The sequence below is a fragment of the Rhipicephalus microplus genome, chromosome 4 (genome assembly GCF_043290135.1).
Source record: "Rhipicephalus microplus isolate Deutch F79 chromosome 4, USDA_Rmic, whole genome shotgun sequence".
In the NCBI taxonomy this organism is placed as follows: Eukaryota; Metazoa; Arthropoda; class Arachnida; order Ixodida; family Ixodidae; genus Rhipicephalus; species Rhipicephalus microplus.
The window spans coordinates 114,672,779-114,700,067 of record NC_134703.1 but is presented as its reverse complement, the minus strand read 5'-3'; the positions used below and the strand labels follow the sequence as shown (position 1 = coordinate 114,700,067).

General features: G+C 45.0%; 2 protein-coding genes across 5 annotated transcripts in view; one reads left to right on the top strand and one right to left on the bottom strand.

The window, feature by feature from the left end:
* LOC119172300 (transmembrane protein 245) overlaps positions 1–27,289 on the top strand; it is a 57,731-nt gene that overhangs the window by 28,106 nt on the left and 2,336 nt on the right. For 3 of the 4 annotated variants that reach the window (XM_037423355.2, XM_037423353.2, XM_075893548.1), the window contains 8 exons: positions 1,532–1,636; positions 3,496–3,672; positions 4,095–4,322; positions 10,129–10,251; positions 12,646–12,877; positions 13,504–13,678; positions 14,616–14,795; positions 19,609–19,662. In XM_037423355.2, the coding sequence (XP_037279252.2) occupies positions 1,532–1,636; positions 3,496–3,672; positions 4,095–4,322; positions 10,129–10,251; positions 12,646–12,877; positions 13,504–13,678; positions 14,616–14,795; positions 19,609–19,627 (1,239 nt within the window). In that variant the 3' untranslated portion in view covers positions 19,628–19,662. The remainder of the gene's footprint in view (positions 1–1,531; positions 1,637–3,495; positions 3,673–4,094; positions 4,323–10,128; positions 10,252–12,645; positions 12,878–13,503; positions 13,679–14,615; positions 14,796–19,608; positions 19,663–27,289) is intronic. The other variant, XM_037423354.2, reaches the window with a different exon arrangement.
* Positions 4,369–8,026, bottom strand: LOC142813996 (uncharacterized). The gene is made up of 2 exons (XM_075891957.1): positions 5,151–8,026; positions 4,369–4,438 (listed from the first exon to the last, which is right to left on the bottom strand). The coding sequence occupies exons 1-2, from the start codon at positions 7,946–7,948 to the stop codon at positions 4,369–4,371; spliced, it is 2,868 nt and encodes a 955-aa protein (XP_075748072.1). The 5' UTR covers positions 7,949–8,026.

Here is a 27,289-nt window from a genome sequence, read left to right as displayed (position 1 = left end):
CTTTTTTATGGGGGAGGTGCCGCAAAACGACTAATTTTGGCAATTGCAAGGTCGCTGCGAATGCATGTAAATATTTTAGTATACCCTCAAAAGATAAATTACAAAAAAAAATTCGTGGTGAAGAGGGTTCAGAATCCCTTCCTCTCCCCTCCTCCTGGTTTTGCGTGCATTTGACACGGTATATATATATATTTTTTAATGTCAGTTTTCTGAGCACAGCTAACTTCCAATAAATCGGCTCAGTTATTTTGAATATTGTAAATGCCTAGCCAACGAAGAATTAAGACAGAAGAAGTCGGAATAAGACACACGCTTTCTAAATAATTTATCTCTCACAGGGGCTTTTATTGAGCTCAAATTTAGTAGATTGGCGTCTAATACTTCAATGGTCATGACGTCATGTGTTAGAAATGAATGATGGGCAAGTATGAAGAAATCTGCACCAAAAAAGCGTGCCGGAGGAGCCGAAGCGCATAGCAGTTCCTGCACGTGGCGCGCAGCTCTTTCAGTTTTATTCGACTGCAGCGCCGCGGCTACGGGCAACGCGGAAAGAATCAGGCGGCGAGTCGCGGTCACGGCACTCAACACTTCTAGTACACTCTAGCTGGGGCTTTGAAAAGGCAGTACATGACTATTGCATCAATAACTTTTCTCTCAGTAACTTAGGTAGTCGATCGAAGGGGGTGGGGGGGGGGGGGGTCTTTATTTCATTTTATGGTATATAGCGTGCGTATGCAGCAGGAACCACTTGAAGAACAGCGGGTGTGGCAGTTGAATGCCATAAACTTGGCGCTTTTGGTTGGTTATGAACAACATTTTCGAAAAAAAAAAAAAACGCCGACCAATATTCGAATAAATATGGTAATATGCTTCTTCTCTCTCTTGTAGCTTTTGCTTGCCGTTTTACATGCAGTGACAATATTTTCACACCTACGCGACTGTGGTAAAGCCTGGTATCATGATGCGAACCAGTTTATGAAATTAGCCAGCAAATAAAGGGTTTGGAGTAAAAAAAAAATAACTTGTGTGGAGGACAAGGAATGGCTTAGAAATATTGCATATTGTCAGTGGAAGCACATGTTAAGACAAAAGTCTTAGCATGTGCATAGGTTTAGGTGCATGTTAAAGAAACTCAGGTGGTCAAAATAATATAAGTGCCTCACTATGGTGCATTTCAAAATCATGTCACAGTTTTGTCATGCAGAAACCCCAAAATTAAATTTTTTCGGTGGACATAAGCACAAACCAAGAACAGTATTTGTATGGCAGTGTGAATGATTACAACTGCATTGTTGCAGTTCGATATAAAATTCCTTGTTTAAATATGTTTTGCCATGCAGCTTCAGTCTTAATTGAAGGCACAACCAACTAGCACTGAGTATTAAAGTGTTCGACAGATTTGGTAGACATGCAGTATCAAAACAAAACTGATGTTCGAAAAAAGGGAATGTAATAAGAGCAAGGCAGTTAGTTATGTGCATGCATGTGTGTGTATGTGGCAACCAACTTCTTTGTCGTGCTTTAATTTCAGATGGTGTCTGTGCTGAAAACGTCAATAGACTCTCTCACCACCATTGGAATTCTGTTGCTGGTGATTCTGCTGGCCACTGTGGGCACCATCTTCCTTGCTTTGCAGGTTTGCTTCCATTGTGGTCTCTCTCTCGCATAACGAACTGGCATCTCATCACCTCATTTGTAGGTTTGAAATATCAGGCAGCGTACCGATTCAAAGGATTACTGCTATTTTGTTTTGCAATGGCTCCAGCCCAGTTTGATGTAGTGCTGTCAACGTGAATCAATATCTAGCGCAACTACAGCTTTTTTTGTTCTTTTAATTTGCTCCGATTTCACAAGAATAAACAACAACTTATACATTTTTACACACCAGTTCATCTCTACTCATTGCATTCACAAGTTCTTGAAGCCTGTGGTGTACACGTATCCCGAAGGAGTACGGCCACCAGCGTGGGTTCGGTCTTAGCGAGCCGCAGGGCACGCGTTAACCGTCGCCGTGGCGGGAAACACGATACTGCTCAAGTCGCAACACTTTATTGTGGCAACACCAAACGCAGTACAGCCCGTTGCAAATAGGCGCGGCGGGAAAGCAAGTAGGCTTATCCACGCCACGGGCACAAAGTACTACACAGGGGTGCCACGAGCACGTCTCCGCGGTAAAGCTGATCCACGGAGACACCGGGACAAAGGGGGCCCGGTTGCTCGAGCGAGGGCAAAGGCGCTCGCGTTGGCTTCGAAGGGAGACGGGTCGGCGTAGCTAGGCCACGCACTAGGACACCGTACTGCCCTTCGGCCGTGAGTACGCAGCGGGGCAACAAAAGGTGAGCGTTCGCATCGGGCGCGAGGCGCCGTCAGCGAAGTCCGACGAGCCCCGAGCGACGGGACTCGACGGACGGAAAAGAATGCGTGGCTCACCGTTTGAAGTCCCGGACTGTACTCACCGCTCCCGACGCAGCGCGCGAAAACCTCTCGGGAGGCTCCCCGCGCGGCGCCACAGTCAACATCCGCTACCGGGTGAGGGAGTTAAACGTCACTCCGCCCTTCCCAGCGCGGCTGACGGCAAAGGAGGGCAGACATGTCGGGACATGAAAAAAGAGGCGGCAAAGCCTGCGCAAAGGCAGCGGGCCAGCCTCAATTCCCACAAGCCTGCCATTTTACTGATGTCTTACATAATTAATTTTTTGCACATGTTTCTATGCACTGTTACAGGGTTCCAAGAAGTATAGGCATTTGTGATGTTTAGAATCAGAGTTAATTAAACATGCAAGTTCTCCGTTTCTTTGTAAAGACACTCATGTATTTCATGTAAATGTGTAAGCAATGTGTATTTTTTTTTATTTCTGTGAGACATTATTTAAATTACTCTGAGGCAAACAGCAAAAAGTTTACTAGCATACAGAGCTGACATCAACTGGTTACTATGCCTAAGGCAAAAGCATTGCTGGCAAGTTATCAGGCCTCAACTAATGGCCTGTGGGCATGTGCAATTGCTTATTGCTCCCTACGGTAGTGTTGGGGCATGAAGAATGTTTCAGAAGCTTAAACATCGGTCTGCGCTAAAATAAGCATACAAATCGTTGTTGCTCACTGGACTATTTCGCAGCTGATTACTGTAGTTTTGGCAAACACTCTGTTATGAGAGATGTCACTCAAGGGAATATTGCTGGAGGAAAAAAAAAAAAGCTCTTTATCGAACTCAAGGAACTTTTCAGATATATATATGGCACCTGCACGCTACTCTGTAAAGGAAAGGGAATCGAGGACAAAAAGGTCTAGTAGCAGGGGGGCAAGGGGGAGGGGAGCTGAAAAGTGTATGAAACATGTTCGGTGTTTTTAGTGTAAGCTTTTGAATGCTACAAGAAAACAAAATCGTCGTAGACAGCACAAGCGTGAAGTTTAGACTATGTACAGCCAACTAGCCCCTACCCTGGCTTTTTTATGCCACCTAGACAGTCACAGCTCTGAAATATGCATGTCCAGGTGTACGGTGAAAGCATGCACTTGGTGGAGGTGACAAGCAGCCTCATCAACCACACCGTTGTCAACAGCCCAGAGCTACAGGAACTGCTGCCCGAGTCCCTGCGCAATGCCCAGGGGGCATTCGACTCAATGCTGGGAGATGCCTACCTCTACGGGCGTCAGTGGATCAGTGGCGCAGTGAGCTAATTGTTTTTTCGTAAACTTTTTCGTAACCTTGTGCACGTTAAAAATAGCTTGCGTTATTTTAACTTGCATATTGCTATACCTGCACAATGATCTGACGTCATTCACAACTGTTGAGGTGCACACAGTGGTACTACCTGTATCACCATTTGCTTTGTGTATTCCACATTCCGTTTCAATTATTTACCGCTGGTTGATAATGTCAGTGTCATTTAAATGCCGTAGATGAGCTAGAGCCGCAAAAGGACTGTTCTTTGTCAACCTGGCCAACGCGATTTCTCTCGTTTAAACCTCTGTCTTATCCTAAACTTCTGTCTTCTGTCATCTCCGCATTGCTTCGGTCTGTCGAGTTGTGCAGTGTTATCCGATTTTATCTTGCTTAGTGCCATCTGAGTGTTTCTTGTTTCCGTGTGCAGGTGCGACGTGCCCTGGACGATGCGGATGAGTCGCACAAGTTGGAAGTTGAGCGGCAAACGCTGGAGCTGTGGGACCGTGCCTACCACTTGTGGGTGGCACGCAATGCCACCGATGACCCCACCCTGCACCACGGGCCCTCGTGGGACGCCCTCACAGATTCTCTGCGCAATCTCGATTTCTCCCTGTTCACCAGCTTCATCAGAGACAACATTGGCACACTTATGTCGGTGGGTTCTTGCTTGGGAGCTGCTCTTTCAGATTTGAAACGTCCTGTTAGAGCACTGTGGGCATGCTAATAGGAATACCACAGAGAAGTCGGGACAGCACAAATGCAGACTGAGCACTAAAAAAGGTGCACGGCAGCAGAAAAAGAAAGTAGACACGAAAACTTATCTGCACATGCCTGGCAAGGGGCGATACTTATAAATTTGGCACATGCGGAGGTCTGTGCTAGAGACAACTGCTTATACAAATTAGTTGACTGTTGGCTCATGAATTCGCTACTACTTTTATTGATATGCCAGGCTTCATCTACTATAGAGGCCTTTCTTCATTGCTGCATCTGTATAACATGAATCTCTAGCAACCACCTCAGCATTCTGTCATTCTGTATAATTTCCTGTGGGACTCTATGCGCAACGAATGTTGATGGTTCAATGGAATAACTGTTGTTTAACATGAATGCTTTTCACCAAACACGCTGAAATAACTGTAAGAATGCACAATTCTTTAATAGACAACCTGTGTGGCACTTCTGCTTTAATTTGATTGAGATTTCATTGAAATTTGATTTGAGAAGCCCGAGATTATATTTGAAAAGAAGGTTAGAACATAAAGGTAATGTTTTTTAAATGCTTATATGGAAAAATAAGCTGACAGAGATGCTATGCAGATGCAGATGGTGGATATCATGAACGATAACTTTTAGTGAGTGAGTGAAACAACTTTATTGACGATCCGGCATAAAGGGGGAAGGGGTAGGGGGATCAAAGCGAGACACTAGCGTGCTCGGACGTCCCGGAGCAGCAACCTACTCGCGTCAAACCCGTGGGGACGCCGCTTTCGGCCGCTGGCGTTCCAGGATGCTAAGCATGTGCTGGACCACGTCTCTTTGATTTCCTGGCTCTCGGCTGATAATTTTGCTGCTTATGGCAGTTGGCATTACTTCTTGGTTACCCGGCGGTGGTGCACAGTCCCAAAAGAGGTGTCTCTGGGTGGCTCGCGCCTTCTTGCAGTGTTGGTATACATCAGTGGTGTAAACCTCCGGGCAAACGTGCTTTGCCCAGACGGGGGTCCATATTGCTTGTACTTGCAGCTGCTGTAGTGTGGCTGCTTCTCTGCGTTGTAGGTCTCGGTGAGGCGGTGGGTAGAGACGTCTGCTCGTTCTGTACCACTGCAGAACGTCGGCGTAGGTTGTGATAAAATACTCTCCGTCTTCGGCATCGGGTCGTTGCGGCTCCGAGGAATGCGTTGACAGAGACCCGCGGCTAGTTAGCGCGTGTGCCTCCGTATCTGCCTCCCCGTTGCGGTTCGGGCCCACGTCCAGCTCCCCGGCGTGCGCAGGGAACCACTTGACGGTAATGTTGGTTTCCGGTCTTGCTATAGTTGAACATACTCTTGCAGTGGTTCCATGGACGTTGTTTGTAGCAAAGTTGGCTATTGCCGTCTTCGAGTCACTGAGGACCGTGCGGCAATCCGGGATCGCTAGTGCCAGTGCGATTGCAAACTCCTCGGCTTGCGTGGGCGACTTGCACCGTATGCTTCCCGACGTTGTGAGTACTCCAGTGTCTGCTGCGATGACTGCTGCTGCGTACGTGTTTGGCCGGTGGGGATACTTCGCCACGTCCACGTAGTACGCGCGCGGATTGTTGGCGTGACCTTTTGTGAGGGCCTTGGCTCTCGCCGTTCTTCTTTCTTGGTGCACTTGTGAATGCATGTGCTTCGGTAAGGGTGGAACCCTCAGTCTTTGGAGAACGTCCCGGGGTAGCTGCTTTGCTACCTCCGGAGTCGTCGCTGGCGCGTTGATTCCGATGCGCTGTAGTATCGTTCTTCCCGTCCTGGTCTGGGACAGGCGGTGATACTGCGCCGTTCGCTGGGCTTCTGCGATTTCTTCCAGTGTGTTGTGAACGCCCAACGCGAGCATGCGTTCTGTGTTGGTGTGGGGGTATAAGCCCAGGGCCGTCTTGTACGCCTTTCTGATCATCGCGTCAAACTTGATCTTCTCCGCCGCTTTCCAATTGTGGAACGACGCTACGTAAGAGATGTGGCTGACTGCAAACGACTGGGTGAGTCGTAGTAGACTGTCTTCTCGCATGCCCTGGTGCCGCGTGGCCACCTTCTTGAGTAGGCGGGTGGCCAGCGAGAGCTTTGCGTAGAGCTTCTGTACCGTCACGTTGTTGCGGTTCAAGTCCTGGAGGTGCAGCCCCAGAACTCTGAGCGTCTGCACGTGCGGTATCGGCGTTCCGTCTTGGGTTACCACGTTGATGTTCTGCGTTGTCGGGCGTCGCGCACTTCGCGGTGAGATCACTAGCAGTTCCGACTTGGTTGGTGGACATATGAGTCCGGTGGGTCGTAGGTGTTCTTCTACGGCGGCGACGGCTTCTTGGAGGGCCGCCTCAATCTGGCTGTCGCTTCCTCCCGTTGACCACAGCGTGATGTCGTCCGCGTAGATCGTGTACTTGATGTTTCTAACGCGTTCCAATCTTCTTGCAACGCCTATCATGACAAGGTTGAACAACAGAGGGGAGATCACCGAGCCCTGCGGTGTCCCCGTGCTCCCCAGCTGCTTGAGCGGTAGTTGTAGTTCTCCTGCCACAAGCCGCGTGGTGCGGTTGGTCAGGAAATCTTTGATGTAAGCGAACGTCCTCTCCCCCATGTTGAAGTGGGACACCTGCCGAAGGACGGCCAAGTGGTGTACGTTGTCGAATGCTCCCTGGAGATCCAGTCCGAGCACCGCTCTGTTATCCAACGTGGGAAAGTGTCTGTCCACGATTTCGTTCTTGAGCAACAGCATAGCGTCCTGGGTACACAGTTTGGCCCGGAACCCCAGCATTGTATGTGGATATGTGTTGGATTCTTCCAAATAACGTTGCCATCTGTTGAGTACGACGTGTTCAAGCACCTTGCCCACGCACGACGTTAGAGAGATGGGTCTCAGGTTGTCTATGCTGGGTGGTTTGCCCGGTTTGGGGATCAGGACCGTTTTCGCGGTCTTCCATTGTTGCGGTAGCTTGCCTGTCCGCCAGCACTGGTTGTAGTACTTGGTGAGGGCTTCGATTGTCGTGTCGTTCAAGTTCCTCAATGCCTTGTTGGTGACGTGGTCCGGTCCGGATGCTGATTTACAGTTGATTGTTTGTAGAACCGCTCGCACTTCCCATTCTTCGATGTCGGCATCTAGTCTCTCGTTGGTTGCCCCTTCGTAGCTGGGGAGTGGGTCCGTTGGCGTTACGGGGAGATACTTGGCGTCCAGGCGTCGTTGCACCTCAGCCTCTCCCATTTCTTTGACGGCTTTGTGAATTGTCTTGTTCAGCATGTAATGCTGAGCTCCCTTGGTTGTCTGATCGTTGAGCAAGTGGCATAGCAGGCGCCACGTCTTGCCTTTGTGTAGTTGACCGTCCGCTTCTTGACACACTGCGTGCCACTGCTGTCTGCAGAGGACTGCGCTGTGATGCTCGATGTCTCTGTTGAGTTGTGCTATACGTTTGCGTAGCTTTCTGTTGTGGCGTTGACATTTCCAGCGCCGTATCAGCGAGTTGTGGGCTTCCATGAGGTGCGCTAGTCTGCTGTCCAGCATCGTAGCCTCCGGCTCCGCTTCTACCGTCTGAGTGGCGTCTTTGGTCGTGGCGTTCAACATGTTGGTCCATGCTTCTATGTTTTCAATGGTTTCCGTAACGTTGTCTTCTAATTTCTTTCTGTACTCGTGCCAGTCGATGATTTGCTGTTGCTGTGCTCTTTGCGTGTTCTCTGCGATAGGTATTGTAATTTCGAGTATGCAGTGGTCACTTCCCAACGTCTCCCCGGTGTTCCGCCACGTGACTCTACGCAGTGCTGAGGCCGTGCTTATGAAAGCGAGGTCCGGGTTTGTGTCTCGCTGCGACGACGTTCCGTTTCTCGTAGGTGCGTTGGGGTCGTTTAGCAATCGGTAACCTGCGTCCATTGTTTCGTCGTAGAGACTGTGGCCCTTCGCCGTCGTGTATGGATACCCCCATACCGTATGTTGAGCGTTGAAGTCTCCACACAGTAGGGTTACGTTGGAGCCCGCGAGCTGTTGCGCTTTGTGCACAAGGGTGCGGAATTTTTGCTGGAAGTGCTTCGGATTGCTGTACACGTTGATTATAAAAGTGCTTTCACGGCGCTTGCGCTTCCCGGTGACGATTTCAACCGTGCTGTGCTCGATGGCGCCGTTGGGTAGCAGCTCGTGATCTATTGAAGTTAGATTCTTCTTTACCAAAGTGCAGACCCCCTGCCCTGCGCCTTTCCCAACTGTTCGTGCGCGGGGGGCTTCGCAAAGGATCTGTACCCCGGTAACGTCGGTGGGGTTTCACTGTGCATCTCTTGTAGTATTATAACGTCGGGTCTCTTGGTACTTTGTTTTATGTACTGTTGTAACGATGCTTTTCTCCCCTGTATGCCGTTGGGATTCCATTGCCATATGAGGAGATGATGCTGTTGTGTCTGTGCTCTGTTTCTGTGGTTAGCGGTGCCTGTTGCCGTTGTCCCGTCCATTATTGCGGTTGGGTGAAGGCCTGTTGGGGGATTAGTCCTGACGCCGTCAGCGCGTGTATTAGTGCATCCAACTTAGTCTGTATTCCTTGTATGGTAGACTGCATGCCATGTACGGGTGTCACCAATGTGTCGAGGCGTGCGTTGGTAGCATCGAGGCGATCGTTAGTAGCTTTGATGACTTGGCTCAGGGTTTCGTAGTTGGCTTTCATGGTCTGTTCTAGTCGATCTTGACGTTCTTCTAGGCTGTCCAGTCTAGCGTTGACTCTTCGTTCACGTGCGTATTCGAGCGCTCGCTTCTTGGGTGCCGGTTCGCTTGTCCTAGCAACGTCGATCGTTTCGGGTTCTGCGCTGTTAGCATCCGTAGTAACTGGGACTTGTACCTCCATGGCTGAGTTTGTGTTGTTTTCCTTTGGCGTTGGGGGTCTTGGTTGACTCTGCGGCGGCGACAGTGGCGGTGGCATGCCTACTGCACCGCGCCTCACGGCACAGTGAAAGGAGTAATCCGTGGCATCGCAGTAGAGAACACTGCCGAAGATCTGCACGATAACTTTTAAAAGTTTTGAACAAATTAATGGCTGCATTAAATGGGCAGAAGTAAATGAAATAGACAAGCAAAAAGCAAGAGAAAGAAAAGCACCGTGGAAGTTGGGTAGTGTGCAAGGTAGTAATGACACAAAAAAGTAAAAGTGAGTAGTAATGACACAAAAAAGTAAAAGTGAGTTAAATAATGGCAGGTCTTGAAATTAATCGTAATGATTCAGAAGAAAAGGCCATAAAAATAATAGAAGATTTCGTACATTTCTTAGCAACGTAAGAGGGAAGCGGCTGTTAAGTGATATTTCACCCTGTCAAGCATTTTTTCCTGGTACGCTTTGCCCATGATTGCGCTCTCTTGTGCAGCAACTGTGTTCGCTTATAAGTTCTTCCCCACCTGTCCTACTGGCCCTTGAGTGTTTTGAAGCTACCCCAAGTGCCTATAATGGCTTTCTTACGTTCTTGCTAATGTATATACTTCTAGGTATTGCAGCTTTCCTACAATGACATACAATGACAATTCATGAGACATCGCTGTTCTTCTGTTTTTTGATTATGCAGCATTTTGCAAAAACATGAAATCAACGAGGCATGTTATAGCTACTGTCAAAATCTAAGCATGCCCTTTTCAACATACCCAAACTTTTACCCAGATGCCTTGTTTGAATCTCTTGGTGTAATTATTGGGCCTCCCTACTGCACTTTTTGTGACACTCGAGATATTACAAAATAGGCAGTACAAAGCTTATGGTATTTCTTACCTTTATCCCGCAGGTGTTTGAATCTATCTGGAACCTGCTAAAGGGCAACATCAGCGTCGTTCTCAGCCTGGTTACGACGACAATCTCAATCTTGTTTGGCGGTGGTACCGCAGTTCTCAACTTCGTGCTGAATTTTGTGAGTATGCAGCTTTTCTTATTGTTGTGTTTTGAGTTCACTTCAACGCATCAAACTCTGTTGTAGTTTTTTTTTCTGAGCTCATTTGTTGAAGGAAGCTGACTTATCCATAAAGAAAAGGAAGCCTAAGCATGCCTCTGCATTGGCAAATTAGGCTCACAATATAGGAAAATTGTGTAGAAGTGACACCTTTGTATAAGATGCACCCTCCACCTTTTACAACCTTCATGGGAAAAAATTATATTTATGTATGACACACATCTGTATAAGACGCATCGATCCTTTACTCGGTCAACATGATAAAAGACGATACATGCAGAGTACATTCATTGCGAAATGCATAGTCATGCTGAGCACTGAATATCTGTAAGCAGTTGAATAAAGCTTGTAAGCAATGCTGTCCTGAGGCGTAGGAACCCAATATTTATTCCGCTGGATTCGAAGCCACATCCTCTGGGGCACTCAAAAGTTCTTACAGCTTTGTCGGTAGCATCGCTCGGCTGCCGTTGTCAGCCTCTGAACAGCTCTTTGATGTGGTGTTGCAAGCACCTTGAAACACATCTGTGGCATTGCCCCTACAACATTATGGGGCTTGGCAGGAATACAAACAATGAACGAACTGCACGGTCAAGACCTGCACACACTTATGCAAAACGTAAATGGCGACCGGAAGCCAGAAGCTACGGCTACTGCTTGACTGCAGCGACATCTTGCTTGAAAACTGATGATGATGTTAACGAAGTGGTACTTTTGTTTTTGTAACTGGTATTGCGAGCACTGCAACATTACAATGAAACGTTGTGGTGCCCCTTTTTCATTTAAGCCTCAGCTCCACGGGTATAATGCTACGTTTAAACATGCTATTTCAACAGTACAATAGGGTGCATGACAGTGGTGGCTTTTATTGTGACCATTATTTCCGTGATTGTTGCACTGCTTGAACAGCTAGTAGTTGAGATCTAAGACCACATCTGCTTCATTATTACAAGATATTTTCTTAAGATTGTTGTTGCACTCGGTCTATATTACTGTCGAATTAAATATAAACATATCGGGGTCATTGAATTGCATGAATGTTTGCGTAGGTAAGATTCTGTTATATAAAACACAGCAGTAAAAATATTGAAAGAAGGGTGTGTTTTATACACTGGGAAATATGGTACGCAAAAGTCCCGGCCCTCACTAAAAAATTTTAGCACTTCCAGCATCTCTACAGGGTTATATGGACACAAAATATGTCAATAGTAGCATTTGGTAATGATAGGTTCCATACAATTCTTTGCACCTTGTCCTGTCACAAGCTCTAAGGTCCAAGCTTAAAAAAATTATGTAGCAGTGTACTTGTGTGCAGGGGCCTCTATTCATGTTGGAAATGAGAAATTCTGATACTAATTCATCTTTGGTGATATTTAATGTTTGGATAACAACAATTTTGGTTGGCATATTGCAATTTTTGGAAGCTTTTATTTTAGTTATAGGTTATAGCCATTCCTGTGCTAATTTTCTAAGTGAGCTGCCCTCGATTTGTCTCAAAATTAATTTGGTCGCACTTATAATGCTGTCAGTCTTTTTCAACAAACGTCTAAGGCTTGGCAGTATAAGGTCATGTGGGTGTTGATAGATGCATTTCTGCCATCACGCACTCTGTGTGTGTGTGTGTGTGTGCATGCATACGAAAAAAAGTTCAAAACTGCTAGAACATGTATGTATTGTGTATGGTAGCTGATAATGACAGGAATCCACAAGAAAGGATGCCAACAGCATTATCTCATTGCTCAGCCATAAAATGTTTGACAGCTTTTGTTGTGCGGGATAGTCGAGGCTTTCATAATGATAAACTAAAGAAATTGACAGAACGACATGGAGTAGAACTCTGAACATAATGTACATGCATGCGTGTGTATGTATTATTGTTTGTAGGGGTACAAAAAAATGTAGGCCTTCTGTGCTACTGAGATTTTCGTTGTTTTTCTTGCAAGCTTGCCCATTCAGGGTCAAACACGACATTGTTCACCTTCTTTGCGGTTGCTGCTGTGAAATTTGCCATCAACTTCTTTGGCTGTCAACTGTCAGCGAAGCTTTTTTTTATATACCTTACCAGGTTTGCTTGGTAATCATGGGATGTGTCTCACATACAGCTTGCACGTTAAAATGCATTCACTGAAAGCACTGCACCAATGCCTTCGGAATACATTGCCATGCTGCAGTGCACCAACTCATGCAGAACACTGTCATACACAGTGGAAACATACTCATGTGGAAGTGCTTACAGGCAAACCTTGCGGCTTTGAGTCACACTGTAAACTTTACTAGCACTTTTAATTTTTTGCCCATCAGGCGGCACTTACCAGTTGTGTTTCTTACAAGCCCTTGCTTGTGTGTTGTTGCCTGCAGGTCGTTTTCATGACTGCGCTCTACTACCTCCTGCGTGCAAGCAAGGAACGCTACAAGCCACTGGATCTCTTTGCTAGCATGTTGCCAGGCTCAGCTAGCCGCCTGGGTGAAGCGGTCGAGGAAGCTGTGGCAGGCGTCTTTGCAGCCTCTTTCAAGATGGCTGCATTTTATGGTCTCTACACGTGGCTTATACATACGCTATTTGATGTCAAGATGGTGTACATTCCCACTGGTGAGCACTTACATTGTAGAATACGATAGTTAATATGGTAAGCTGCGTTTTGGATGACATGCCAAGTTCATAAGAATGCTGGGAAAGTGGAAACCAGGTGTGGCACTTGTGTTTCACTCGTGAACCGCACTTAATAACCATAGCAGAAACAGTGGGAGAAACTTTAATGGAAGCAGAGTGGAAAGAAAGGCGTGAGTAGTGTCAAACTAGCCAATGAAGAATGACGGCATAGTGAAGTCGACGAGGGTGGAACATTCTGTTGTTCTAACTGTTGCGATGCAGCAACAGTTAGTATTATAATTTGACTTGCAATTCCATCTGAAGCAGGTTTAAGGAGGAAATATCAGTGATGGCGTGGCATTTGCTACAAGCATCTACAGTAGACTCGTTAAACAGAACCTGAAGAGACCAGGAAAATGTGTTCCATTTAGCTGGAGTTTCATTTACTCAGAGATGCACTGGGGTGGAGAATCCAAATATGAAACCAATCGTGCTGGAGGCAGTTGTTTCATTTAAGCAGCAGTTTAGTTTAACAGATTTCTGTTTAATAAGTCTGCTTTATACACTATGACTTACTGTGGCTGTCTGTCTGAGGTGAGTTGTCCCTCTTCTTTTTATCCTAACAGCACTGGCATCCCTGTTTGGGGCAGTGCCTTTCATTGGTGCATACTGGGCTTGCCTGCCAGCCGTGCTGGAGCTGTGGCTGGTTCAAGCGCAGCGCCTCAAGGCACTCCTCATGCTCATCTGCCAACTGGCGCCCACTTACTTCGTTGACTGCGCCATCTATGCCGAGATTAAGGGGCAAGTATTTCTCTCTCCCGTGTCCCATTCACAAGTGCTAGCTACACAGCTGTTGGCTTAGTCAAATGAGTTCAGTCTGGAACACCAGGCAAAAGAATCAAACAGGGCGGAACTGAACTGAAAACTAACTGCATTCTCATTATATGAACTTTGCTTATGGGACACTGTCATGGGTGTCTGGAGGAGATTGCAAAGGGGAGGAGCTACCCCCTCTTGGGATTCTAGATATTTTTCTATGCAGTAGCAATAAGCTAAACAGCTTGATTAGCGCAGTCATGACTCGCTGTTCATGTGAACAGCCTTCAGGATTGCTAGCCAACTTTTCACGTTGTATGGTCATGTCATAAAAGTTTGGTTAGCTGAGGTGAGTGCCCCTCACCCCAGCTAATGTTGTTTTTTGATGCACCTTTCTGGAAAAATTCTGAGGATGCCCTTGACACTGATGTACATATTAAATTTAACGGGTATGTACCAGTAAAGCATTCTTCCAATATTTTTCCTTCATTACTTATTTGGCAGAAGAATTGCAGAGGGAATGAAGGCCATTCCTGCGCCTGTCAAATTACACGTCCAAGCCACTGTGCCAGATTCCAAACTTTTTTACTCCACTTAGAGATTTTGCTGTGTACAGAACATTGTGGGCTTAAGTTCCTGGTTTCTTTCGATTGAAGTGAGACAATACTCTTCTTACTAAACAAGTGCCCTAGTTCTGAACCCACGTCTTCAAAATACATTCTAATCCTGGTAAAATTGACAAATTTTGGTGTTTGAGTAGCCTTAAACCTAGATTTAGGTGCATTTTGACATGAACTTTTGTTATAACACTTAATTCTTGTAGCATAGAAGCTTTTCTATGTTCGAAATTTGCATTGCACCTTTGCTATGAACGTACCGACCACATTACATAGGTCAATCTTGTCTCTTCCTTGCTGTGCAGGGGTGGTCATCCCTTTTTGACTGGGCTGGCGATAGCAGGTGGTGTCTTCTGCCTGGGTTTCCAGGGTGCACTGTTTGGGCCCATGCTTCTGTGTGTTCTCATTGTAGCCATGAAAGTGTACCGCTCTGTGATGCAATCCATGCCCGCTGGCTCAGGGGAACGGCGCTTCAGCTTCAAGAGGTGAGGCCGTCAATGTGACGTCGACCACACATTTTTGCCACTTATAAAGCCTGGAGTGGTACTCTCTCTTTGGACACTTCTTCTGTGCCTGTCGTTGGCTACAAAGAAGCATCATTTATAAGGGCTTTAAACTGCTTGTTTGTTGCACTAAAAAAAAAATTAAAAATGGGTGCTCCAGTAGTTTAACATCCTGGTTACTGAACACTGACTGCTGTTCAGTTTGCCATATAATTAGCACACCCCTGTTAGTTCGATCTTTATGTAAGGCAGATTCATAACATTCTCTCACATGTGTATATTTGAGGAAGTCTATATTAAGCTTTTGATGCAGGTTACACTGCATTGTGTATTGTTTAGGCCAAAAACAAAGGTACCAGCCTATTTCTTAACTTTCGTGAAATAAGATACACATGGAAGCCCCAGAGTAGATCTTTCCTGATTAGCAGCTCTCTTTAGTTAGCTGCATACTGGCTACGTGCATTTTGCTGCAGCATATGCTGAATGTTTTTCGGGTTTTTAACTGCATTCACGCTGCTTGTAATTTGTTAACAAAGCCAATTTGTCAAGGAAGTAAAAAATTTGCCTGTTCCTGCTGCGAGAACGTTGCAAAGAATTAGCATTAAGGCAGTAGTATAGAAAACTATGCTGGCACCAAACTGCAGGTACTATAGGCTCACTAAGCATTAAACATGCAGGAATGTGCATTTGTAACATGTGTGCATATGTAAAGTCAAGTTCACGTCTTTAGGTGATGGCATGTTTGGAGACATGTCCACACATTGTAGTATGCAGGCTCATTTCACCATGTTCTGTGCGTTGACAGCTTTGCAGTCTGTCACAAGCAGCCTGTAATGAATGGGCTGCAATTTGAGCACTTCACAAAAAGGTCAAATGCTTTTGACATGATAAAACTTTACGTTCGGGTTCTCTTACTTGTTGCTGCTTGTCATCGCGTTGCTATGGCATTCTCAGCGCCAGGTGTCTCAATGAAAGGCCTTCTGCAGAACCTCGCAGATTGCACTGTAGGTGACTGCTGTCAAAAAGGTCTCTGTTGCATATGCTGCGTTGAGACCCACATTTCACGGATGCACACTTTCCTAAGCGACTATATCTGTTCCTTCATTATTGTAACTATGCAAGAGTATTTCTTTGTGCAATGCCAAGTTGCATGCATCAAAAGTATGCGAGAACATCTCTCTGTCTTGCTTGTGACAGACTTTTCATTGCAAAAGAAGTGGATTTTATGTTTTTACAAGTTGAATGCATGTCTTGGCTGCCAGGTGTGGCACTGTGTTTGTGGAATATATTATCAAGGTGCCCCCACATCACTGGGAAAGCAGAGCACAGAGTGACGAGCTAGTTTACACTAACTATGTTGAGAATAACTTGATGCACTGTAGTGATGCATTGAACTACGCATATGAATTGCTGGCACCCACAACTGACAGAACTTGTTAGAAACTGAAGGCAATGCTAGAGTTATGCCCTAGCACCCTTACACGTCAAGTCTGCACCTGTACACCTGGCATGTTAGGGTGTTCGAAACGTTTCATCTGCCATGTAATTTTCTTCGTTTGTTGAATCTGAGTAGAATGCAGCCTTAGTTTGCCAACCTAACATTCGTGAGAAGCGTTGCTTTCAAGAAGACCGGCATACGCATAAATAGCAACCAACTCATCACTGCAGCAGCACTATTTAAGTTTACATAAACATGTTTGCAGTGCAAGTGCAAATAATTAGGTGGCTTTCTGTAAAGTTTTGTTCAGCACTCAATGAGTTGCTGTTGCATGTGCACAACAGCAGTGAATGGAAAGTCTGCGTTCAAAATGTGTTTGTGTGAAGCGTGGGTCTTGACAGCAAGTGTACAGTATTAAATGAAGCAGTGATACTGTATGATTTCTTGCTTGACATCCCTTGAAAATTTGTATTTCCAGTGCATGCCTTAATCAATGGCCTGTTTTCATACATTAGAACAAGTGACAGAGGGCGTAACGACAATCAAGACGTAGTAAATAGTGTGAATCGAGGTGACGGTTAAAATATTTGGTTAGCGGAATGACTATGTTTGGCCTGTTTTAAGTTGCATTTGCCAGAACAAAAACCTGACGGTTGAGCTCTTCACGCCATCCATGTTATTTTCAGTGAATGACATTGGTGGTTGCATTGGTGCTTTGCTTCTCCATCCTCCATTCAGCGAGCTTAAACCCCACGCTTGGTCCAGCTGGTGTATTTAATAGGCTGCAGTAGTGTACTCATTTGTGTTTTCTTTCTTTTGTATTATTCTGCTGATAACTCCCCGATAGGTGCTTGTGTACAAAACACTGAACTTGCATGTATCTTTAGTGCAGACATTTAGAGAATGCACATAATTCATGCTGCATTCATGAAAGACAAGCTGAATGTTTTCTAGATGGATAACATAATGTTTTCAGAACATCGACAGTGGCTTGTCATTTCAGGGTGCTTATACACAGTCGAATCTCGATAATTCGAACTCGAAGGGACCCGAACATTTGTTTGAACTAAAAGAAGTTAGAATTAACGAAAGCTAAATGAACGGAGGGCTCACCATGCAGTGGCACATGAGCAGCTAACACATTAGAGGGAAATTGCAAAATATTTACATTTACAAATCACACGACATCCATCATTAATTAAAGTAATCGGTGATGTGCGTCTGCACACATTTGCCTTGCAGCGAATCAATCAATTTTGCACGCAGTTTGCAAAGCATTTTAACTTCGGCTTCAGCATTCTCCTGGCAAGAGAAATAGCGAGCGGCTAAGTCCTGCGCCAACACTCTCTAAAGACGACGCCAACGAGTGCGTCTCCCCTCTTGCCCTCTGCTACACAACTGCAGCGTGGCCAGCACATGATGAGAAAGGAGGAGCTTCCTGCGAGAGGAGGAGCATATCGGCATTTGAGAAAGAACCAACACTCCACGGCAGCTTTTTTTTTTTTTTTTTTTTTTTTTGCTCTCTTTGCGCGCGGTGCTGAAAGGACAAGGGTCTCTACATTGATGTGGCAGGTACTGGAAAGGGGAAGCGTGGCACTCCGCGACAGCTTTCTTTCTTTTTTTTCTTCCTCTCTCTCTCTTCTCCTATCAATGCGTGCGGCATTGATAGGAGAAGGGTCTGTACATGGCAGGGACAAAAAAAAAAGGGAGAAGCGGGACACAGGCGCATTGAAGATCGGCATTTGAGGGAGCGCAAACATTCCGCTAAAGCCTTTTCTTTTCTTTTCTTATTTTCCTTCTTTGCGCGCAGCGTTGAGGATCGGAGGTGTTGTCGCGGGATTGGGCGTGGTAACGAGCGCATTTTTGAAGCGCGGTATGTCCGAATTAACCGTCGCAAGTGCTTGCGCGTTCGAATTACAGGACGTTTTCGACCATTGAAATACACATAAATTTGACGGGACCACAGTGTGAGTTCGAATTAACCGTCTTCAAATTAATGATATTCGATTGTACCATGTTTGCATGTGTGCAGCTGACACTGCCAGTTTCTTATAGCATGCTAGCTCAGGTAACACAGTACTGTCTTAATTAAGGGTGACCTAGGTTCTTTGTGGCTGTACTTCTGCAACTGATATTTTAACCTATCAAAACTTGTGTGATTGATCCTAGTGTGAGAATACTAGTGAGAAAACCTTGCAAGCAATCTTGCAGCTGCGTTGTATTTGCTGGTAGCATTCTGCGTACATAGCTTTCAGGCATACGTGCTCTAAAGGCTTTGTGCTAAAGTACTTTGCTTAGCCACTGTTTGAGGGAGAGTCACAGCTTGAGTTTTCTGGCAAAACCCCATTTGCTAGTTTGTTCATGATTACACCCTCTTGAGTGTGCATAAATGTGCTGGCCACTTTAAACCTAAGTCTAACACTAACATTACTCCTCATAATGAACATGGATACAAGGAATTATTCGGTTTAACGAAGTGAATATACTTATAGTACTGTTTTATTTCAATGGCATATTCTTCTCCAGTAGCAAAACTAAATATGTGGCCCAACATGGTGACATTGTGGTGAAACAACTTTGCACGTGGCTGCACATACATATTCTATCTCAAAAAAGTCAAATACAATTGTCGTTTGCATTTTTAGATCTGCATGCTTAGCTGGACTTCCCTATGGCACCACCATGCCCTAAAGTTTGTTTACAAAGGAACACGAGAATTTTGGGCTCCACGGGATGTGCTGTGGAATTTTCCCAACGTGATCTGCCCAATTAGTGCTGCAGGAATTCTGGTTGTAAACAAACTTGTGACCATATTGACTTGGCTTTTTAACTTTAGGTCTGACATGTAGTATTCTTGTATTGGGTGCGACTTCATTACAGTGACAAGGTTCAACTGCATTTCATGATTTTGAACCTTTGTATTTGTGAAATTTGGTCCTTCTGTGTGCAAGAGATATGTGGTAATATCCATAAAACTGCTAAAACATTTGTCAGTAATTCTTTAATGCTACTGTATTTCAGTGAGCCTATCATTCATTCATCACTTGCACTGCACTCTACTAGTGAACACGGTGCACTCTCACACAGTGTCAGGTGCTGCTGACTAAGCTGCTGAACTTGCCGTTGTGGTGAAAAGAGCTTGCAAAAGTCTGCAGTGGTGTGCGTACATAGTTTGGTGCTGGCTGTCTTTATCGTGCACGCAGCCGGGCTAGAACTCTTGCAGCAAGGGAGGCCTCGTTCAGTGCTCATCATCGCGGTTCACCGACCGAAGTGTACTTGCACGCTGTCGTCTTTCATTTTTGCTTCTTGCTGTTTTTACTTTTGGTTGTGGTGCCAATGGGTGTCGCTTCTGTTTAGGATGTTCACAATAGACTAGCGTGGCATGGTGCACATCACCCCTGTGGACACAAGGTGAGAGGCTCATCAGCTTCGTAAAAATTAGCCCGCTTCTTCTCTGTTTTGCAGACGTTCTATTGCTCTTCCTTTTTAACACTGCCCTCCTCCCTGTTTGCCCGTTCTCCTGGCTGCCCACGTGACTGATTGCGTGCATGCTAATATGCATCACAGCCTGTGATGCTCTTTAACTGTTTCCTTACTAATGAACAAAGTGCCAAGTTACACTGATTCTAGGAAGAGTTCAATTTCTGTACAACTTTTAACAAAGTGTGTTTGTTTGGACAGCCACTCAGAAAAGTGGGAGCATGCACTGACAAAAGGATGATGAATTGTTTTTAACTTTAGCGTACTGAAGGTCAGTGTCGTTTACTATAAATGATGAAAAGCTATTTCAAAAGTGTGCACTGTGCACAACACATACAATTTTAAGAGCTGTTAGATACACATTGCTATACAGATGCATTTATTACAGTTTTTGTGGACAGCTAGTAATGTTATTGGTTTGGATTCAATAATTATTATTGCCTTTGATTTGTGTTTGGGCTAAAAAATTAATTATTGGTTTATATACCAACCACAAAACCATATTTTTTATAACAAGCTGGGCAAAATCGCTTGGGATGTAAAAAAAAGCACAAAAAATATAGACAAGGACAGAGGAAGAGCATGAACATTCCATGCATGAACCACCAACTAGCCCAACTTTCGTTGTTATGGTCAAGCTTCGCTGGCTAGAACCAATAAGGTCTACATAATCCTTGTTACTGCTGTCACTATTTACCTTCAGTGGTAGATTTGAGCTCAGCTTTGTACAAGGAGGAAAATAATAACAATAAAAGGCATGGTGCGCTATACAAAAATGTGTTTGAACAGCTGTGCACTGTACTAGGCTTCATTGGTTATGACTGTCAAATTGAAGCAGCTGCCAAAGAATGTAGCCAAAATAATTTGACAAAAGTTTTAATCTAGTCAATTAATATGATGACAAAATCTCAGTCAATGACTAAGGGAATTGGTCAATGAGCACAGTTTTTTTTTTTTTTTTTTGTCATTTGCCAAGGAAACTGCATCCTGCAGTTTTGTGTTGTGAAATAGTACGCTCGGGGTCTGGGATGAGAAAAGGCAGAAATTAAGAAGGGAAGAAGTATGCCTCTATGTCAGTAGTGCCAGTTTGCATGATTAGCCGAAAATTGTCACCTAATTTTTGAGCAGCTTTGCAAGAAAGCTGTTAATTGCTTTTCATTGGTGCTGTAAGGAAAGAGTTATACCTTGCTATCCCAAGTTTTCATTGTTGTCGTGCAACTCTGTTTGGCGGGTACAATTTAGATTACTGAAGCTATTTGTGACCGCACTGTCACGCATCTATGCAGGACCCACACAACTTTTTGAAAGCATTTGAGCAAGGCTCATTTGCAAAAAGTATGCAATCACGGCATAGTTCCAGTTCTAATATGTGGGGCAGGACCATGGGAAATAAGAAAGCAACTAGAGAAAAGGTTGAAGGCAACGCAGCATGCAATGGAAAGTAAAATGGTTGGAGTGAAATCTAAAAAATCTGAGGACGGCAGAATGGGTCAGGGAATAAACAGGAGTAGCAGATGTCCTAGTTGACTTCAAGCGAAAGAAATGGACCTGGGCTGGCCACGCAATGCATACAATAGACAAGTGATACACAGTAACAAAATGGTTACTTAGGGATGAAAAAGTGAGTCGAGGAAGGCGGCAAATCAAATGGAGTGATAAAATTTCAGAAGTCTGTAGAGATAATATAAAATGAACTCGCACAGGAGAGGATAAACTGGAGATCATTGGTAGGTGCATTCGTCCTGCTGTGGATTAAGACAGACTGGAAATGATGATGATGATAACATGCGCAGAAATGTAAAGTGCACACTAAGCAACCGATTGCTGCAGATTGTTGGACTGAAAAAAATTAGAATGACTTAGATATACATCATATCGTATAAGACAAAACTGGCAATACAGTGCCTATTTCATCGTACAAACGCAAATGCTGTCAGCTTGTGCTCACGGTGACCAGGTTCATGCCATTGTTTTGTACTGCCATACATCAATGCGTGCAGCAGCCTGAATAGCAAACATGAACTCATTTTTACTAAGCGTGTCTTACGAGTGAGCCTGAATCACTATTGACTAAACTCTTGCTTCACTGGAAAGCCATAGTTTAGATTCAACATTCGTTTGAACTGGGTAGCTTTAAAATGCCCTAGAAAAGTAGAAAAGCTGTAATGCTATGAGTATTGTTTGAGATTTCAAGCTATCAATCTGAGTAACCATCATTCAACTGTATATTATGAATGCGCAGTGTACTAGTAGTAGTAGTAGTAAAAACTTCGTAGTTTTTTAATTGTGAATTTCAATAGTGTCAGCCATCAGCCAAGTTGATCACTGTAGCAAGTTACAGTAAATTTTGACCTATTGCATTACTCAGTTTTTGTTAATTTCTTCAGTCAGCTTGTAGTGGCAGTTTTTAGGTTAGAGCTTTCTCCAACGCTTTTGATTATTTTCTTATTGTAATTCCAAGTTTGCCTTAGAATGGCTTGCACTCGCTTATATCTATAACTGTCATCAGGCACAACAGTTAGTTAACCTTAAATGTAGTGTTTACTCTGTTTCTACAAAGTGAACACCATGACAAAAAACATACAAGCTCTTACTCTCATAGCTCTGAAGCGTGTCAACTTCAGAAATGCATTAGAAATGCTCTGGTTGGGCATCTGCTGAATTATTTTAAAATGAATAACGCAAGTAATTTAGTCAATGTTTGTAACTCTGCACAGTGCCTGTGTTCAGTAACGCCTTATCTGATAGATCTATTTAGTCATCAGTTATTTCTTTTTTTTCCCCATAATTGCAAAAGATTAGGAAAATAGCGCATGTCTGATAATATAACTTGAGTCTAGACACAACACGAAAAAGGAAAACTGGCAACCCTGCAAACACAGGAAACCAGTGTTCAGTAAGTTCCTAGAGCGTGCTACCAGCAGGCCATGTTGGAAGAGTCTGTTGCACTTATCAGAAAATGCATTGAGTGGACAACGATAACAGGTTTTCCCTCACATTATTCTAAGATTAAGAGACTCATTCGTTGTCATATTGAACCTATTATGTTGTGCCTTTAAAGAGCAGAAATTTCCCTTAATGGTTCTCGTACACGAAAGTATTTTGTTCATTTGAGTTTGAAATTATTAGTAAGCCATATTGTATATCAATAAGTGCTGCTGTAATGGCAGGTGTTGTGTTCACAGAGTACCAGTATGATGCATTGTGGTAGTGAAGTCAGATATCTGCTCCCAACAGTTGCTAGAGTTGCCTCCTTCAAACGTAACAAATATTGAACAAATCATTTGGGCAGTTAACCACAGTTGCCAGATTGTTTATGCATTTTCATATCTTTAGAGTGGGAAGGGTCTAAACTATTATATCAGTGTGAAGTTTACGGTTTTATAGAGGCCTTTGGCCATAGCATGGGAACTGAAAGCATGTGTTCTTACAGTAAACTAACCACGTGCATTTTGCTTACCTCTCCTGATTCATCAATTTTTACAATACCCATACCCCACCTGTAACTTTTTTCTCGTTTTCAAGACAAGTGTGTAATCTTGTACTTATTCCATAAATGAACAAATATATTCGTAGTATGTAGCTTGTCAAGGCTAGCTTAAACGTCATGCACCAGCTTTGACCGATTATGTGCTCACAAATATTAGTTCACCTTATTCTCTTAGCTTGGCTGTAGTTTCTTAATTAACCAAACTAGCTAGTGCGACATAGAGTATTTGTATAGTATAAGCATGTTGTTTGCTTTTTATAAATGTGCTTTTATATGTCTTGCTATTTGAACATATTGCATCAAAATTCATAATTGTAGTAGCATGTTGCGTACAATCTCGCATCATTTTATAGTGTTTCCCAGTACCAACTGTTGCTATGTCACATTGTCGTAAATAATCACAACTCACTGAACCCATTACCTGTGCATAAAGGAAGGATGTCTGTTTAATACATTACTGCCATGTCCAAGCAACATTATACATTGTTCTTTGCCACTTCAGAAGCACCACTTCCGATGGGGAGTGCCTTATTGACAAGCATGTACTCTAGCTTTGCTTGTGAACTGTAGTCTGGAGATATCGTGGACAGAGAAGCACACAAGTAATCTAAGTGTTTCTTAATCATACCACTGCACAATTTTATTGATTACAGATAACACACATGGCAAACCATTCTCAAGGAAAAACACTTTTTGAAAAATCACTTTTAAGAAGTAATTTGTAAGACTTTGCTTGTGAAGTTTGAACATTGTACTTTTACAGGTAAAAAATGTACCTAGCTGAAAACAGAATTGCAAACTAAAACACGACAAATTTTATTTTTTTCAGCATCATTAACTTGTGATAGCTTTAAATTTACACACCTGAGGGCCGCTTTCGAAGTCTCACATTTCGATATTGCACGCAAGCTTTTCTTTCGTAAACAACTTTACCAATTTCTTATCAATGGAGCAAACAGAAAACAAGAAGGGGGGGGGGGGGGTTCAGCAATGTGCTCAACGTGTCTGTATTTGGCTCTTAAATTCACAGTCATTATATTACCTGTTTTTTTTCTGTCCAGTTCTATGGTGTTTGGTACATCCGTGCACGAAACTTTGTCTGCTTAACATTTTCCAGTTTAAACCATATTTCTCACTCATATGCAGAAGGATATTGTCACGATAAATCATAAGTACTGGAGGTTTATTGAACCACCGAATAGGTAGCGCTGGGACGATGCGTCAGTCATGGCTGGCTCTCGAGTCGAGAAGAGGCACCCGATGTTCTTTCTTTCCTCCAGATGGTAGAGCCGCTCTTGCAGTCGACCCACTACGTGTAGGTGGCATTATCCCCCCTTTCGAAAAGAAAAAAAAAAAGTCCCAAAAGAGGGAAAGAAAATTGCATAGCACCACACCGATGTTACGACATAGGCACATGAAAAAAAAAAATTTGGATAGAGTAAAAGTAGAAATTAACGAGCGTGCCAATATAGAAAAAATCAGTGAACAAAGAATCAAGTTGACAAAAATAAATAAATAACACAAAGAACAGTGTACGGCAACGAAAAAGTTACGAACAACGCGCAATAAATGGTTTCATGCGCAACACATGAACGACGTTCGGCCGCGGTCGTGTCTTGCTCCGTGCCTGCGATGTTGAGTCAGGAACCACTTCGTAGTTCACGTCACTGACGCGGCGTAACTTTTTATATGGGCCAAAGTACCGGCTCAGTAACTTTTCACTAAGGCCACGGCGGCGGACGGGCGCCCATACCCAAACTTGGTCTCCGGGGTTGTAAAACACTTCTCTGTGGCGGATGTTATAGCGCCGTGCATCTGCCTGCTGTTGCTGAACGATGTGTAGTCGCGCGAGCTGCCGGGCTTCCTCAGCACGCTCTGTGAATTCATAGGCGTCAGTTGCTAACTCGTCTTCGTCTTGACACGGTAGCATAGAGTCCAGCATGGTCTGCACTTCGCGGCCGTAGAGAAGCCGAAATGGCGTGAATCGCGTGGTCTCTTGCACGGCGGTATTATACGCGAATGTCATGTAAGGTAAAATTCGATCCCATGTTTTGTGCTGTACGTCGATGTACATTGAGATCATGTCTGCGAGGGTCTTATTCAGTCGCTCTGTAAGTCCGTTGTTTTGCGGGTGGTACGCAGTTGTCCTTCGGTGTCTGATGTTGCTCAGTTTGAAAACTTCATCGGTAAGCTGCGCCGTGAATGCCGTCCCTCTGTCCGTTATTATACTGGAAGGAGCACCGTGTCGTAACACGATGTGGAGCATGAAAAATTGTGCTACCTCAGAAGCTGTGGCTCGTGGGACCGCCTACGTCTAAGCGTAGCGTGTCAAATAGTCGGTCGCGATGATCACCTATTTGTTGCTGTCCGCAGACAGGGGAAATGGCCCGAGAATGTCCATGCCGACTTGGTCGAATGGCGTGCAAGGTGCTTCAATGGGCTGAAGCAAACCAGGTGGCTTAACAGATGGTTGCTTTCGGCGCTGACATTCCCGACAGCTCTTGACGTACTTCTTGACGCTTGCCGAAAGTCCTGGCCAATAGTACCTCTCGCTCACTCTGGCAAGTGTCCGTGAGTATCCCAGATGACCGGATGTGGGTTCGTCATGGCAAGCAAAGAGGACGTCGTCTCGCATGTCTCGAGGAACCAGCAGGACGTAGGCACGGTTGTTCGAACGAGCGTTCTTCTTGTACAGCACACCGTCTCGAAGGCAGAACGACGGCAAGGAACGGAATAAATTACGTGGTATGATTGTGCCCTGGCCTTCTAAATGATCGATGATCGGACGAATCTCTGCGTCATCCCGCTGCCAGTTGCTCAAGTCTGATGAGCTAATGGCGCCCAGGAAGCCTTCGTCTTCCTCTGCTTCCTGACTGACGACATGAAGGGGTGCGCGTGACAGTGTGTCAGCGTCTTCATGCTTACAGCCGGACTTATGGACGATGGTGACGTCAAATTCCTGCAGCCGCAAGCTCCACCGTGCTAGCCGTCCTGAAGGGTCGGGCAGGCTTGCCAACCAACAGAGGGCGTGGTGGTCCGTCACTACCTTGAAAGGACGACCATAAAGGTACGGGCGAAACTTGGTGATTGCCCACACGACTGTGAGGCACTCTCTCTCTGTAGTGGAATAATTCGCCTCGGCACGGGATAGAGAGCGGCTGGCGTAGGCTATCACTCTTTCGATGTCCTCTTGACGCTGAACGAGCACTGCACTAAGTCCAACGTTACTAGCGTCAGTATGGACCTCCGTGTCAGTATCATCGTCGAAATGAGCGAGAACGGGCGAAGATTGCATGAGCTGTCGCAGTTCATCAAAAGCTGCTTGTTGCTCGTTTTCCCAGACAAACGGCGTGTCGTTCCTTGTGAGACGAGTCAGAGGTTCTGCTATCTGTGAAAAGCCATGAATGAACCGGCGATAGTAGGCGCACAAACCAAGGAAGCGCCGGACGGCTTTCTTATCGACAGGAGCTAATAATTCGGCAACAGCGGCAAGCTTGTCTGGATCGGGCCAGACTTCTTCGGCGCTAACTACATGTCCAAGAAATTTTAGTTCTTCATAGCCGAAGTGGCACTTCTGTGGCTTTAGTGTGAGGTCGGCCGATCGGATAGCCTCCAGCTTACTGCGCAGGTGGTGAAGGTGCTGCTCGAACGTGGCAGAGAAGACCAGCACATCATCAAGGTAGACAAAACAAGTCTGCCACTTGAGTCCTGTGAGGACAGTGTCCATCATTCGCGGGAAAGTTGTCGGCGCTGAACACAAGCCGAAAGGGAGTACTCGAAATTGGTATAGGCCGTCTGGAGTCACGAAGGCTGTCTTCTCGCGGTCTCGCTGATCTACCTCGATTTGCCAGTACCCGCTTTTGAGATCGAGAGAAGTGAAGTAATGGGCACGACGAAGTCTATCCAGCGAAGCGTCGATACGCGGCAGCGGGTATACATCCTTTTTGGTCACATTGTTAAGCTTTCGGTAATCGACGCAGAAGCGTAGCGACCCGTCCTTCTTTTTGACAAGCACGACTGGAGATGACCACGAGCTATTGGATGGTTCGATAACGCCATCGTCAAGCA

Excerpts from the sequence above, each read along its gene's own strand:
- LOC142813996 (XM_075891957.1), bottom strand. The coding sequence starts at position 7,948 with ATGTTGAACGCCACGACCAAAGACGCCACTCAGACGGTAGAAGCGGAG. Across the intron at positions 4,439-5,150 it reads CGCCAGCGGCCGAAAGCGGC|TGCTCAGTCTGCATTTGTGC; the intron begins GTCCCCACGGGT and ends CACCTTTTTTAG.